Below are 15,454 nucleotides of genomic sequence, written 5' to 3' on the forward strand. Positions count from 1 at the left end.
AAGGAGGGCTGCCTAGAAGGAGACCGACGACGCCCGACAGTCCGACCATTCGACTCTGGGCTGCAGGCGGGCTCAGCGGGAGTTTCCCCGGGCAGCCGCCTCCTGCCCGAGAATTCCGACCCGCCTCTTCAGCCTCCTCCCAAGAAAGCGGTGATTGGCCAAAGGAAGAGCAGCCCCCGACCAATGGAAAGGCAGCGTGACCGGCGGCGTTGCTTTCTCCGCCTCTCCTGTTTTCAAGTGGGAGCAGCGAGAGCAGCACCCCGTCCATGCTCGTAGAGGGGAAGGGCGGGGAGGGGTCTGTCGTCGAGGGCTCTTCGCCTTCCCGTCGCTGTGCTGTCAGCCTGGGCCGCTCTTCTCCGTCGTCCCCTCCCTTTCCTTGGAGGAGAGGCGAGCAGAGCTTTTGCTGGGGGCTTCTTCAGGGCTTCTTGCCTAAAGTAACCTCCGGCTCGCCTCTCTCGGGGAAGGAAGTGGTGAGGAGAGGAGTGCCTTGGAGCGGGTAGCAGCTGCCTGCTCCGGAGACGCCTCTGCAGAGCAAACTGCCTGCCTGGGAAGGGAGAGGAAGAAACAGACGCAGAGCGAGTGAGCGAGTGAGCGGCGGCTGGCAGAAGCTGCCAAGTTGTGGCGGTGTGTATGCGCGCGCGCGAGAGAGAGATAGAGACACAGAGAGAGCGTGTGTATGTCTCGGGAGGAGCTGCAGAAGGTCACAGCGAAGTGGAGGAGGCACCATGGTCCTGGAGTGCATCTTCAGGTAATGCGAGGGCGGCTAGGCAGGTGGTGGTGGTGGTGGTGGTACTGCTGCTTCTTGGTGGCGATGTATTGCAGCTTCTCCTCTGAAAACTATGCAGAAAAGTCTTGACTTCAGGGGGCTCCAGATTTCCAGCATCTTAACCCTTCCCCCCCCACCCCGGCAAACCCGCGCCCCCCAAAAAGTTTCTGTTTGGCGTGTGTTGATTTGGTCGGATGGGCAACTTGAAAGGTGCATGCTTTCTCTGCTCAGAGCTACAGCAAATGTGGCTGTTTTGCTCTTGGGTGCAAAAGAGCTGCTACTTTGGACAGTTCTGCGGGAATTCTATGCACTGGTACCAACTTTCCGCGTTAGATCTTTTTTGCTTGAGAGTCTTTTAATGCAGCCCTCAAAAGATAGAAATGTCCCCCCTCTTTTTTGTATAATGTTTTGGAACCTATAAAAGTATTAGCTCACTTAACATCTGCTTCCGAGTGTGGTACCCAGGCAAGTCTGATCCTTAAGAGGTTTTCTGTGAGACATTGTTGCCCTCTAGTGTCTGAGGACACGGAGAGCTTATTCTTCGTTGAGAGTCAAATAGAAAATTTAATTACACAAGTACAGTAGTTAATATTACTGCTGATATTACAGCTAACAGTTAAAATTTCAAACAACTAATCACCTATGAGGAGAAAAGCAGGTTTATGCCCATTTTAAAAACTTCAGATATTAGTACTTCATTTGAAAAAAGATTAGCAACTGTTGGGAAGTTTGTTGGGAAAGCACTGATAATTAAAATACAGAAATGAGATAATGTACTGCTGGAAATATGCTGAAGTGATGGGAAAGGAAGCAGATGTCTTTCACTCCTATATTTTTTTAGTAGAAACTTTATAAGACATTATAATGAATCTTTTAGCAAATGCTGGCTAAATATATATAGGAATTGTATATGAGTGTGTCTATGTATATGTGTGTGTGTGTGTATACACACACATATATATACATATATATAGAGGGGGGGATATATGGAAAAACCGATAGCAGAAGGCTAGATGGATGCAGTCTAGAAGATATAATAATGTCAGTTTCAAGATATTGTTGATTCCTTTCTATATATACTAGTTTAGGATCACAGGAAACAATACTATATTAAGTACAAACAGCTGTTTTAAAGGAAAGATACTTTTTCTGTCAAAATAAAGATGTTCACTTCCAAATCTGTATTCATCATACTTCTTAATCTTTATAATACTCTCATATGAACAGAAGTAAACAGAGCAACATAATCTACTGATGTGTTTCTAACAACTCCATCCAAAGCACAGTAATTCAATATAAGCTGATTTAGGCTGTGGTTCTATGCATCCTTCCTTGGTGTGTGAACATTCCATTGAGCTCATTTTTGTTTGCTTTTGAATATGTGTTATAGGATTGAGGTGTGGGTACCATTGATTTAAGTGGGACTAAGACCCATTCTTGATAAACCAGCATTAAAAAAAATAGGTTTGGGTTGTGCAGAGAGCTTCTATGTGTATCACAGCCTGACATTTCTCTTTTGCTGATTACTACTACTTTGGGAATGATACTGTGGTAATGCAGACAGATAACATGCAAGTATTTAAGGCTGAGGTACCAGTCAGCTTAAGTCTTAACTACTCTGCATTGACCAAGTTCTAGAACTGACTATGAGTAAGCATAATCGCAACAAGCAACATGTGTCTAAGATTTAATAAAAGTTAATTCTGCCTACATGCAGTCTCATGGATGGAATGGGCTTAAATATGTTTTTATCATTTTATTTTACAAGCTATGACAGGTGATATAATGCAGGGACAGGCAGAAGGCTGGGATCTACTAGTAGATATCTGGGTGATTTATAGTAAGTTGACAAGGGTTTTCTGACTCTAGTAGTTGTAGTATCAAGTAAAATGGCAAGTAAACAAAAACCCTTCCCAATATTCTACTTTATTTTCCCTCAACCTTTGTGTTCATCTGTAAAATATAAGTATAAATTGGCTGTCTTTTAACAGGTCTTTGTGCAGCTCTGCTGGAAATTTTCAGGGGTCTGATCCTAAAATCCTTGATCTCTAGTAATTCAGAATCTGGTTTTGCACTGTGTGTGCGCAGTCCATCTCAGACTCATGGGGTGCAACTGGTAACTAGCTCTGATCCCAGCCCTGAGCCTTTATTTTGTGTCTGGAACTATTTTGCACATAGTTGCATTTTGTGTACTTTGGGGTTCTAGTAAAGTCTGAAATCTGACCCTGGTATCATATAGTATTTACTTATTAGATTGATATATCACCTTTCTTCCAAAAGTTGGAACTTCAGCAGGTGGTGTAGAATTGTTTTTTTAAAGGCAATTAAAAATTGCAATTTGTAGTAAAATACAATAACTGAACCTACCATTAAAAACCAATAATATACAACCAACCACAACAGAAAACATATAGTGGATACAATGCTGAGTTTGCCTATATATACCTGCACTTGGCCATCAGGCTTGATGATGAAGTGTCTTTTTTAAAATGTCAGTAATTTTCTTTAACTTATTTTGGGTTTTTTGTATTCTACGTAGGAGGAGGAATCTAAACAAGCAATAGTCATACTTTCCAAATAGTAGTTTGTTAGAATGTTCAATACATACATCTTATGCAAACCATGTACAGTTTTTCATATTCTTGAAAGCTGTTTGTGTATTTCTTTGACATATAAAAAGCCCCCCTCTCCTCTGAATTGATTTTGAGGCCATTGGCTCAAGTATGTGCTTATGTTTCTCTTTCTTTTTTGAAAACTTAATCATGACCTAAATATATGTAATACAATATGAATTTGTTCTTGTCACTTTTTTGAATCACAAAGATTTCAGTGTTATCTTCAAATTTTCTCCTTAAGTAGGTTAGTATTGCATTTTGCCTTAATGTTTTATGATGGTCTTGCCCCTCATGCTCAATATAGTTAAACAATATCCATTTTAATATCCATTCAAGATGACTTGGAAAATATCTGAAGTACTTCAGGGTTTTTTAAAAACCGATTCTCATTTTATAATGGAGTTATTTATTTCTGTTTTCTCAAAGGATGAATATGCTGAGATACTAAATCGTGTTAGCTCAAGTGTCAAAGATTTCTTTATTTGCAACTATGTAATGGATAACTAGAAAAATCTTAAATTTACTGCATATTTAATGAAATGTGCTCATAACAGGACTAATCCATAATAAATGGCTGAGATGACAATCTTTGTAAAATAAATGCTAGAAAGAATGTGGTCTAACATTTACATTTCACTTTAAAGAACTGAAACTTCCTGTATGTAAATATGATAACTTCTATTATTGGGGCAAAAAGTTTGTTCCAAACAAGACACAGCAGAATATATGTTCAAACTACCTACAACAATGAGGTCTAGAAACTTTTAGAACTAGGATGCTCAAGGTTATAGGCAAAATCTGGCACACAAAATTACATTAGAAGCTTCTCATCTTTGTTGCAAATATTCCTTGTTTCATAATGAGAGAGCATTTTAAAATTATTGCATTGAGTTAAATTTTGTAGTTTTCCCTAACTTTTTTTGAAATTGAGCAACAGTCCTAGCTTATACAAAAGTCCTTTTTTTAAATAAGCAATATAATTATTTGTTGTTTTGGGGATGTTGTGCACATGAAACTCGTGAACCCCTAGCCATAGTTAAGGGATTAAGTGTGGGCTACCGGATCCTGTTAAGGACCCTCTGCAATGCAAATTTCCCCATTTGTAGCAGGTGCTACCTTTGGTTAATAAGCATCAATTTTAACCATGGTTAATGCAGGATTTGTTTTTAGCCAACTTCTAAAGCTGGATTTGAAGTCCTACTTAACAGCAATCAATGATTAACAGCAACAGTGTTAACTATAGACATAGTTGGTTAAGATTTGTGCTAATGTAAGTGCTATCCATGGTTAAGACTGCTTGGAACAGAATTCACACTGGGAGAAAAACAATTCTACAAGCTATGGTTAAGAGATTAGGAGCATATGTGTGCTTGCTGGACCAGAAATCTCTATGCTTATTTGTTTTATGATTGAATGTGTATAGAATGACAAGTTTGTCAAACTATAATATAGGAATGGATAATCTTCTATTTTAATTGTAAATGCAGACTCCAGGAGTAATAGCAAATCCTTCATTATTTCCATCTTTATTATCCATCTTTATTTATTATTTATCTATGTAAACTGCTTTGGAAACATTTTTGTTGAAAAGCGGTATATAAATATTTGTTAGTTCATTTTAAGATTCAAGTCTGGGGGAAAGTTCATTTTGAAGAGGGGGTTGGCTTCATGGATAGAAGGGGTGGGCTGTTCGAATATAGAGGACCATATGGTAGAAGGCTGGAAAGGGAGGAGATATGCTGTAGTTCTCTTTTAAATAAATACATATGCATGTGCACACTAGTAGGTGAGACACATTGAAATTAAACTTATTTATTTATTTGTATTTAACATATTTTTATACTACCGAAAACACAAGTCTCTGGGCGGTTTACAAAAAACAAAATAATATAAATCACAACAAATTAAGAGTTTAAAACATTACAATAATTTAAAATTTAAAATAATGTTAAAACTATGTGTAATACACTTTTTATTAATATACTTGCAAAAGTATATTACTCCCTTATCATTAAGAAACTGTTTGAAATTTATAGGATTTCAGAGGTTCATTTTATAGAATAATTACCATATATGGTAAATTTGAATCATAGTAAATTTGAATTTGAGAACAATCTTCTGCTTCTCTTGGGCACGATGTTTTTAAATATTATTGATTTAATTATTGAGTGTTAAAAATCTGTTAAAAACAATAACAGCTAATGATTGTGTTTAGAATTTCTTTTTAAAAAAAATTCCAATTAAAAAAACACCAAAACTGTAACCGTCCCCTGTGCAGATTCTTGTGCAAAAATTAGTGCATTCAGCTAATTTCAGTGGCAGGATTGTGTATGCAAAATTTGGTATCTGTAGGTAATTGGGAAGTGTGAATCAACCAAAGAAATGCTTCAAAATAGAGAGTAGATCATATATACCGCAAACATATTTTTCAAAGAATGAATTGACCATTACTCTTCAGCTGTTTAACCCATGTGCCACTTGTATGTTGCCTTGATGCTATTGCCACTACCATTTACATCCCCTTACTGCTTTGAGGATGTTCCAGATACCTACTGGGCCTAGGTCTGGCTGCAGGATTGGCCTGCTAATGAGGTGTGGTGAGATGCTGCTTCAGGTGGCAGATTGGTAGAGGTGGAAGCTGTAGGGGGTAACCTGCACCTGAAGCCACCAGCCACTTCACTCCATTATCTGGCCATTCCACCACATCGGGGGTGTAGCTAGGGGAGAAGGGCCCCATGTTCACCTCTCTCTCTGCCCAGCGGCCCGGCAGAGTGAGGGAGATAATGAAGAAAATACGGAGCAGTGGAGCTGGTTCTTTGAACCCATCCGCTCAATTATCACTGCACTTCCTGGTGGTAGTGGTGGCGGCACCACTCCATTGCTCTGCTATTCCTCCCGTTCACCCACTTCCCTGATTTCTCAAAAGACAGAAGGCAGGGAAAGGAGCAGAAGGAAGCATTTAGGAGTAGATTGGTGGACTTATCTAGTCAACAAGGTAGCCCACCATTCTACCTCTCCACATTTTTTTCCATTCTGTTCCCTGTCCTCTGCCTTTTGAAAGAGAGAGAGGAGGAAGAGCAATGTAATGGTGGCAGCCAGGTAATGGGATATGTGGGGGAAACTGGTGTGCTCTATATACTACAGGTGAAGGTGGGGGGAAATGGCATGTAGAGCACACTGCAGGTGAGGGTGGAGAGATTGGGGATGAAGACAATAAACTTGTCACACTAACCCGAGCACTGGGAGGACCATGGACTATCTGTCAGTAATGGACAGAGCTCTGGAGTGGGAAGGAGTATGGATGAGGGATGTTGGTACAGGCTTTATGGAGCAGATGGCTGTATGTGCAGCTCTGCCTGTGGCAGTGATGATGCGTCTCCTAATCCAGAGAGATCTCTTCAGATGACAAGGCTGTAGTTTTTCAGTCTCTCCAACCATTGATAGAGACTCTGTGTAATTGGAGTGATGTGGCAAAACTCAATAGCAAGCTAATTGTAAACCGCCCTGAGCCATTTCGGAAGGGTGGTATAAACATCGAATGAATGAATGAATGGATGAATACACTTTCTTTCCTAGTCCAATTATCTGACCTCTTAACTGGAGACTGCATCCAGCAAGTTGTGCATGCCAAGCAAGCAAGTACTCTGGCATTAAACTGTTGCTTCTGCATGGGGCATTGGGATGTGAACACTGTACATAAGACCTTTAAACTGCCAAGTGGTGTTGCTTGATTTTAAACTAACTGCTTTAAATATTTTAAAAGTCTTTGAATTTGCTGATCAGTGTTGCCTTAAGAATTTTGTAAACAGCTTGTCCACTTCAGCCTGTATCTAGCAAAAGAGGTTGAGATCATTTCCCCCCGCATATTATATGTATGAGGAAGTGCTTTAATATAAAGGACTTTCAATGTGTTCTGACATTGTGGCAGAGTTCACAATACCTCAAGACAGTTAGGCACATTACATAGTACCAATAAACCATAGCATAAACTGTGTTGAGCCTCAGTATGAAATCTAATTAACTTACCCTTATAAATCTTTTGTTAGTATGGGAAAGGGGGGAAAGGCCTATAAAACTTTGTGGCAACAATTGCATTTATTCATCCAAAGGCAAAAGAAAGCAGAGTTGCAAAGCAACCAAATGGACCTTTGTTAACCAATAGTGGTTTGTAGATCAGGGGAATTCAGTGGCTACAATACAACTTGACTTCAGTACTCGTCTTTGTGGTTCTGCATCATATTTTCAAGAAGAAATTTGGATCAGAAGGTAGAAACACAATGGGTACATCATTTATTGTAAAGCTACACCCAAGAAAATGTCCCAGTCTATCAGGGGAAACCTGCATGTGGTAGTCTTCCATGTGCATAGCCAATGCAAATGCATATCCTATCCACATTGTGTTGTTCATTTGGGCCCCTCCAAACCAGCGGGATGTGTTTGTGCATCCCTTTCTGTTTTTTTCAGTTCTTACATGTAAGTAGTTACTAATGCCTGGAAATGGATTTGGAATCATAGTTACTTGGTCAATATTGCCTGGAATTAGAAGTGAAGAGGCAGATGGCATGTTTGTAATATGGAATGACAAATGATTAAAAGGGTGAATTTAATTGGGCTGTTTCAGATCTTAAAAGGCCATTAAGGCTGTGAGTTTGGCTAAACCTGCTCTTAAATTGTTCTTAATATCGTGCAGATTTTGGGCTACCTGTAATCCTATAGGTTCTCGTTACTGATAGTAGCAATGGCATGGGTTGTAGAGTGTGCTTATAATTTGACTCCTGGTGATGATCTAGGGAATGGGCTCAGTTACTTTCTACCCATCAGCCATCATTAAGCTTTGACCTTCTATGAATTCTGTGGACTTCCAGGTCTAATTGTTTGACAGAGTTCAGATTAACCTCAGCTTTTCATATGGACATTTAATGACTTTGTTGAGAATAATCACACAATACAATCTTAGGTTGTTCTATACTATAAAATTGTGCCTGATCCAGTTTTGTATCTGTTAAATACTTAATTCCCTTCTTGCCTCTTTAGTGTGCTTTACCTTTTGGGATTTTAGTTCACTTAAAAACAGCTGGCTCTCAACTGGATGAAATAGTATATTTTAACACATGAGTTAATGTCTCAACTTTTTTTTCTTCCAGCATATATATTTTGTGAATTGTGCTGAAGACATATATATGTGCTGCAATGGTGACATAAACTACTAAACTGGACTGGAATATATTTTTGAAACACCTTTCTTTAACCTAATGCTGCTGCTGTTGGAAACTATCTAAGGCATGACTTACAACATGACCTTTATTGTGAAACTTCATAGACATTTTCAACGAACAGTTATATTGCTGGCTACATTTTGTATGGTGAGCATTGTTATTTCAGCATATTATTTGTACAGTGGCTACAAACAGGAAAATGAACTTTCCGAGGTTCCTTCAGAGGTGGAATGTGGAGAACTTCCAGTCTTCCTGCCCTACAAGCTACCACCATGGAAGACTCTTAAGCCTATAGACCCCTTACGGACTGATCCTGTGGTACTGGTGTTTGTGGAAAGCCAGTATTCAGCACTTGGTCAAGACATCATAATGATTTTAGAATCCAGCAGATTTCAGTATCATATAGAGATTGCTTCTGGAAAAGGTGACCTTCCTGTGCTTATAGATAAAAATAAAGGCAAATATGTTCTCATAATATATGAAAATATTTTTAAGTATGTGAATATGGATTCTTGGAATCGAGGCCTTCTAGATAAATACTGTGGAGAATATGGTGTAGGTATGATTGGGTTTCATAAGAGCAGTGAGAACACACTGCAGACTTTTCAGTTAAAAGGTTTTCCTTTCCACATTTATGGAAATGTGGGTGTTAGGGACTGTTGCATCAATCCTCATTCTCCACTGCTCCATATGACAAAATCGTCTAAGTTTGACAAAGGTTCTTTGCCTGGAAATGACTGGACAGTTTTCCACATAAATCATTCAACCTACCAACCTGTTATATTTGCAAAAGTAAAAGCTCCTGAAAACCTTTCTCCACCTATCATTAAAAGTGCTCTCCATGCAACTGTGGTTCATGACTTGGGTCTTCATGATGGCATTCAACGTGTTCTTTTTGGCAACAACTTGAATTTCTGGCTGAACAAGCTCATCTTTATTGATTCGGTTTCATTCTTGACTGGAAGGAAGCTTACATTGTCGCTGGATAGATATATTCTTGTTGACATAGATGACATCTTTGTTGGAAAGGAGGGAACAAGGATGAAGGCCAATGATGTTCAGGTAAAGTACACACAAAAAAGCTTATTTTAACTATTCCTAGTTAAATTATATTTAAGTAGATATTTAAATTTCAGGGTCAAATCCTGAATTCTAACTTGGAACAGTATATTTGGAGGTAAAGGTGCATATATATATATTTTGTGCCAAATATATGCTTTTGAATTCAGGTAGCACATTCAGGCAGTTCAGTTAAGAACCCAGTTTTAAAGTATTGATACTTAAGACAGTTTTGAAATAAAAAGGCTTAAATAATAAATTTGGCACTGTCTGAAATCTGTTGCACTTTGACAACTTGCTGTCGTTTCAAAGGGTAGTCAAGATATTATCAAGGGGCCTTTGAGACTGACTAATCTTGCTTCATTTTTTTAATTGATCATTTTGACTTGTCTTATGTTAACTTTTTATTATTGTGCACTCTTGAAACATAAGGGACAGCAGTACAGACATTTATAAATAGTAGCAGCTGCCTATTTGTTTGTTTTTTGTTTTTCCAAACAGGTGTAGGGTAAGGAACTCTACTGTAGCTGGGAAAATGGGACTCACTTGTATGAATTTTCTCAGGCCATTTGCTCCCCCACCCCATAGGTTTAATGATATACTGATTGCCAGTTTGAATTAAAAAGTTGCTTGCTTGGGAAAAGTTGCTTTCTGTTGTTAATGGTATAATACAGTATATCATTGCAGCCGTGAATTCATGGGTCTACTTCTCTGAAAAAAAATTGCAATGTGTGATTTTTCTGCTTATGGAAATGGAGTTACATGCTCTTGCATTCTTGAATTTGTCCCACACATTATGCTCTTCAGAGTAATCTCTTCTGTGAACAGTCTCTCTCTCTCTCTTTTTTTGGCTTATGCTGGCAACCAGTGGAAGTGACTCAAATATGATTCTTTAGTTACTGATTTCAACCACAGAATAGCCCTGGGCAAAACATCCTTCAGCATCTCTTTGCCTTGTTCACCATTTCCAAGAAAGGTGTGGTTGCTAGTCAAGAAGTCCCTTCTGAGAATAGTTTGCAAAGAGGCTACCCAAGAACTTACTGTGTTACATTGTTGTAGAAGTAGAATATTTTGCCTTTTTGATCATCCATATTCCACTCCATTTCAAATGTCCTGATGAGAGAAGAGCTGCAGCATTACATCTACATTTCAACTAAGGTAAAGTGCAGCTCAGTTTTCTTATTCTGAAAGATGGGGATAAATTATTTGTTTTTTAAACTGAATGCATACACAATAGATTGTAATAGAACTGCTGCCAAAACATGCTCAAAATGAATATTATTGACTATGGAATTGCTCTTTACAAAGCTGCTGGTTTTTATGTGAAACTTCTAGAATTGCATAGTGTAATTTTACTAATAGAGCCAAGCAGGGAAGTCTTATCTCTTAGAAGATATTCAATGTGGCATAAAGGATGAACATCAAAATATGTGGGCACAATACAGCCAGGTTAAACACTTCTTAAAATATCCCATTTGAGTTCCATGGAAGAGCTGAACCTGTGTTAGACACTCCCCCACTTAGATCAGTGGGATCTAAGACTGGATGATGCCTTACCATAGATCTGGATGTATTCCAGTGTGGTATGGTGACCACATGGAAATGGCAAGGGCTCTGTGCTGTATAACATATTTAATTGGTAACCAGGTGGCTGAGTTGGCTCATACTTATGCAATTATCATACCTCTACAGCAGGCCTGCTCAACTTAGGCCCCCCAGCTGTTTTTGAACTACAACTCCCATAACCCCCAGACACAGTGGCCAATAGCCAGGGATTATGGGAATTGTAGGCCAACATCTGCAGGAGGGCCGAAGTTGAACAGCCCTGCTCTACAGGGTGCTGACATGGGAACCTGCCATATGAACCTTTACATATGGTTGTAGATGTTACAGCTGTGGCAGATAGCACTGTCCACACAGCAGGATCTGTATTAATTCAGGAGATATCTATAGATAGATATAGATATAGGCAAATGCCTTCTTCTAGCAGATCTTAAATTAGTGGGTCAATTAAATGTGAGTGTTTAATTGCTGGATTTCTATTTTTCTGGGTGGGTTTTGCTACAATTTGAATTCTTGCCATTTTTTCAGTTTTATGTGGTTGTACTTCTGTATTATGTAAGCTGCCTTGAGCTTTCTTTTTCAATGGAAAGGCAGGATAAAAATGTCTAAATATGCACACAATTTGTTGCTATCAATCAGTCTCACAGAAAAGGCAGCTGTGGGATAAATGCCAACATAACTTTTAAGGAAAAACTAACTAGCTTCAGTTTAGACTCATTGAATTTCTGCATCTTTCTCTGTACTGTGTTAACTAGGGTTATGCTTCAATATGTATAGAAAAAATATAACCTTCCCTATTAAGTACATTATACATGTATATCACATCCAAATGAAATGGAGCGTGCCTTCAAATCATTTGTTTAGGTTTGCAGTCGGATGACCTAACCCAGTGATGATTCAGGTACAGAAATAGGTTTCCTTATGGGAATCTCCTGTGCAGGAAGATTCAGAATCTGTAACCTTTCTGTACCACTGTGTTGACAGGCCTAGACTTGGTATCTTGTAGTAGCAGATGAGGACTTCCTGGTGAGGGTATTATGAGGCAGGTGAGGGCATTATGAGGACTTCCTGGTGAACCTTAGGTGTCATTTTAACAACTTAGAATTAATGAGCTATTGGACAACCTGGAAGCAGGTTGAAGGGAAATGCCTGGACTGAGTCTGGATGTCCCCTTCCTCTGTCTAACAGAGGAAGAATTGTGTAAAGGGGCTTCATTCAAAAATCTGATTGCTGATGTGGGATGTGAGAGGCTCTGCTCTTTTCTGCAGTCACTGTGAGCATGTCGGTGTGGAATGAAGACCTCCAAATCAGGTTCTCTGCATTGAAGGCCTTGAACCAGTTCCCAAAATGGTTGGCTTATGTGCACAGCAGAATCATGCTGTGCAGTGCACTCTCTCTCTCTTGTATTGCTTCAGACTATTGAGGGGGATATTGTGTGTGTGTGTGTGTGTGTGCGCGTGCGTATCTCATGGGGGGAAACACAGCACAACGTAAGATGTAAGAAATGTAAGTTCTAAGCTAACCTCTTTGTGCTGTGTTGTGTGATGGTTTGTGTTTTGAGCAGAATAAATAGGTTTCTGAGGAATACTTGAAAACATATGATCTCTCACCTGTATTCTGAAGTGCTACAGTTCAGGAAAAAGCTTTCTCATGAAAAGAAACAGACAGCTGCTTTATAGCAAATCATATCCATTGGTCCATCTAGCTCAGTATTGTCCACTGACTGGACACAGCTCCTTGGGGAAGGGATGTGCAAACAGGTTTATCATTGAACTGAACCTCCCCGGCCATTTGGGGATTTTGCAAGTCATTTTTACAAAAATAAAAAAAAAAGTACCTATTTCCTCTGGGGGGCTTCTCCAAATCTGCAGGGAGATCCACAGAGGTCCCCCTCAATCCCTGCCAGCCTTCCTTATGCGAGAACTCGCCCGGTTTGGGCATTCTTCAGCCCTTTCTGGACCTTTCCCCCATCACAGTGGCCAGTCTGTCACGCATGCACAATGGGCCCCTATTGGCCTATTGTGCATGCGTGGCAGCCTCCAAAATGGTCGCTGCAAAGGGGAAAGGTCTGGAGAGGGATGGAAAACACTCGAACTGGGTGACTTTTGGTCTGAAGAAGGCCGGCAGGGGAAGGGGGACCTCCATGGACACCCCCCCACCCCCCGTGGCCTTGGAGGATCCCCTCAGAGGGAATAAGTACTGCAAAAAAATTTTCCTTTACAAGTGATTTGTGAAACCCCCCACCGCGCGAACCAAACCTGGGGGGTGGGGCTCAATGTGGGGTAAAACCAAACTGGCTTGTTCCAGGAATGGTTCCGTTTTGTGCGCACCCCTACTTTGGGGTTCCAGGCCAGGTGTCTTTCCCAAGCCTACTTGGTGTTGCCAGGGATTGAACCTGGGACTTTCTGCATGCAAAGTAGGTGCTTGACCACTGAGCGACGTCCTGCATGATTCTCCTCCATGGGTAGGAAGCCTCCATGTAAGTCAGGAAGCCTCTGGCTTAAATCTTGGTTCAGCCTGGTAGTGTTAGGAAAGTCACTGGCTGAAATCCAGAGCAACAGAGCACTGGCAGAACAAGGAAATTCACACTAGCACAAGAAATCTGCTTACTTGTGCTGAAAAACAGGGATTTACAGAATTGCACTATTGAGCTCTTGCACAAAAGTTGCTATAAAATGAATTAAGTATGCATTGTGATAGCACAATACTCATCTGAAGCACAAGCTCCAGTCTTCAACTGTTTTGCCCTAGCGCAGCATCCTCTTGCAAGCATCCTATAGTTGCGTATGTTGTTTGTAACACCCATCATCCCCAGCTACAGTGGTCTTTGGGGATAATGGGAGTTGTAGTCAACAACATCTGGAAATCTCCGTTACAGGGAACATTGTTCACCTCCCCCTTTAATATGGGGACAATATTGCAAGCCTTATTATTGAAAGTACTTGTGAGCAGGTTTTGTCCTCATTGCAACAGTGCATACAACTTAATGGGAACAATTCATTTACATGGAAGAAAGTAAAGAGGTGTGCTTGTGACCAGAGCCACTGAATCTCAACCTAGGGATTGGAGCAGCTTGAGCAGCAGTCAGCTGTTCCAGCCAGTAAGACCAAAACAGGGAGGCGAGTCTCACGATCAGTGAGACCCATCTTAAGTGGGTTTGCAGGAAGAGCGGGCTTAGTCTGCTCTCCCCAAAGACAATCATAACTGCAGCCCTGGGCAGCCGGATCAGCCACCCACACAACTGCTGGCTCCGTCATGGAGCCAGCAGGGGCTGTGGGGATTGGGGGCCACACGGCCCCTGGAAGTTCTAGGATGCCCCGGGCACAGCCTCCCAGCCGGGGGTCTCCTTGTTTGTTGCTGCAGTGCAGAGCTGCGCTGCAGCAATACACAATCAAAATGATGATGATAACGGAGCACTCGCTCCGTTAACCTCAGCTAAGGGGAGGGGTACTTTGGGGTGTTTGCTGCCAGGAGCCACGCAGCTCCCATTGCAGCGCACGATCGGCCCAAATCAGGCTAGGCTCCCTTAGCCCATTTTTGGCCGATCGTGAGAATAGCCTCAGGAAGTTACAGACGGGGGAGGAGGAGCTGAAAGAAGCTTCCTGTTCTGAAGATTTCCCTGGCTGCTGGTAGGTCTGATCCTTTATTAGCTTCTTTGTTTTTGTTGTGCGGGGAGAGCACTGCCCTTCTTGCCCTTACTGATCAGCCATCACTGACTTCTAGATAATTTACCAGTTGCATTTAACATTTTGTAAACTGTCTCAAATTAACTTAATTGGTTTAGCAGTATGAACTGTGTTCATGTGGGTTAATTGCTACTCTCCTTTACTCAAGCATGCAGCCTGCATTGGTAAAAGACTGGATATTGGAATCTGCCTTTTTTATAGAGAGGTATCTCTAAGTTTTTATGGAGTTTAATTTCTTGTGAATCTCATCTTGTGTTCACACTGAAGTGGAACTCAGATTTGTGGGAAGAGGCATAACCTTTGAAGAAAGCTATTTGTGTGCTCTTCTGCTTTTTTCTTGCTTTGAAAAAGAAATTGGGTGGTAAAACAGATGGTTGGAGAATACCTTATAAAACCTGAACAATATAGGCTAAAAACCTCCATCAGAATTTTATTACTTTAACTGTTTGTTCTAAGACTACCAGAGACTTAGCACAACTATTTAAGCTTTTAAATAGTTGAGGTTGTAAGATATAAAGGTGCTGGTGAAGGTAATATAACTCTACATGT

At 40.5% G+C, this 15,454-nt stretch overlaps 1 protein-coding gene across 3 annotated transcripts in view; it reads left to right on the plus strand.

Annotated features, from left to right (window-relative positions):
- The first annotated feature begins 235 nt into the window (after positions 1-235).
- Positions 236-15,454, plus strand: part of LOC128326635 (bifunctional heparan sulfate N-deacetylase/N-sulfotransferase 3) — an 85,161-nt gene continuing 69,942 nt past the window's right edge. The window contains exon 1 of one of the 3 annotated variants that reach the window (XM_053253828.1): positions 236-748. In XM_053253828.1, coding sequence (XP_053109803.1) covers positions 677-748 — 72 coding nt within the window. In that variant the 5' untranslated portion in view covers positions 236-676. Of the gene's footprint in view, positions 749-8,663; positions 9,660-10,299; positions 10,815-15,454 lie in introns of those variants that run through there. The other 2 variants (XM_053253827.1, XM_053253829.1) reach the window with 2 other exon arrangements.

Source organism: Hemicordylus capensis, chromosome 5, assembly GCF_027244095.1.
Source record: "Hemicordylus capensis ecotype Gifberg chromosome 5, rHemCap1.1.pri, whole genome shotgun sequence".
Lineage (NCBI taxonomy): Eukaryota > Metazoa > Chordata > Lepidosauria > Squamata > Cordylidae > Hemicordylus > Hemicordylus capensis.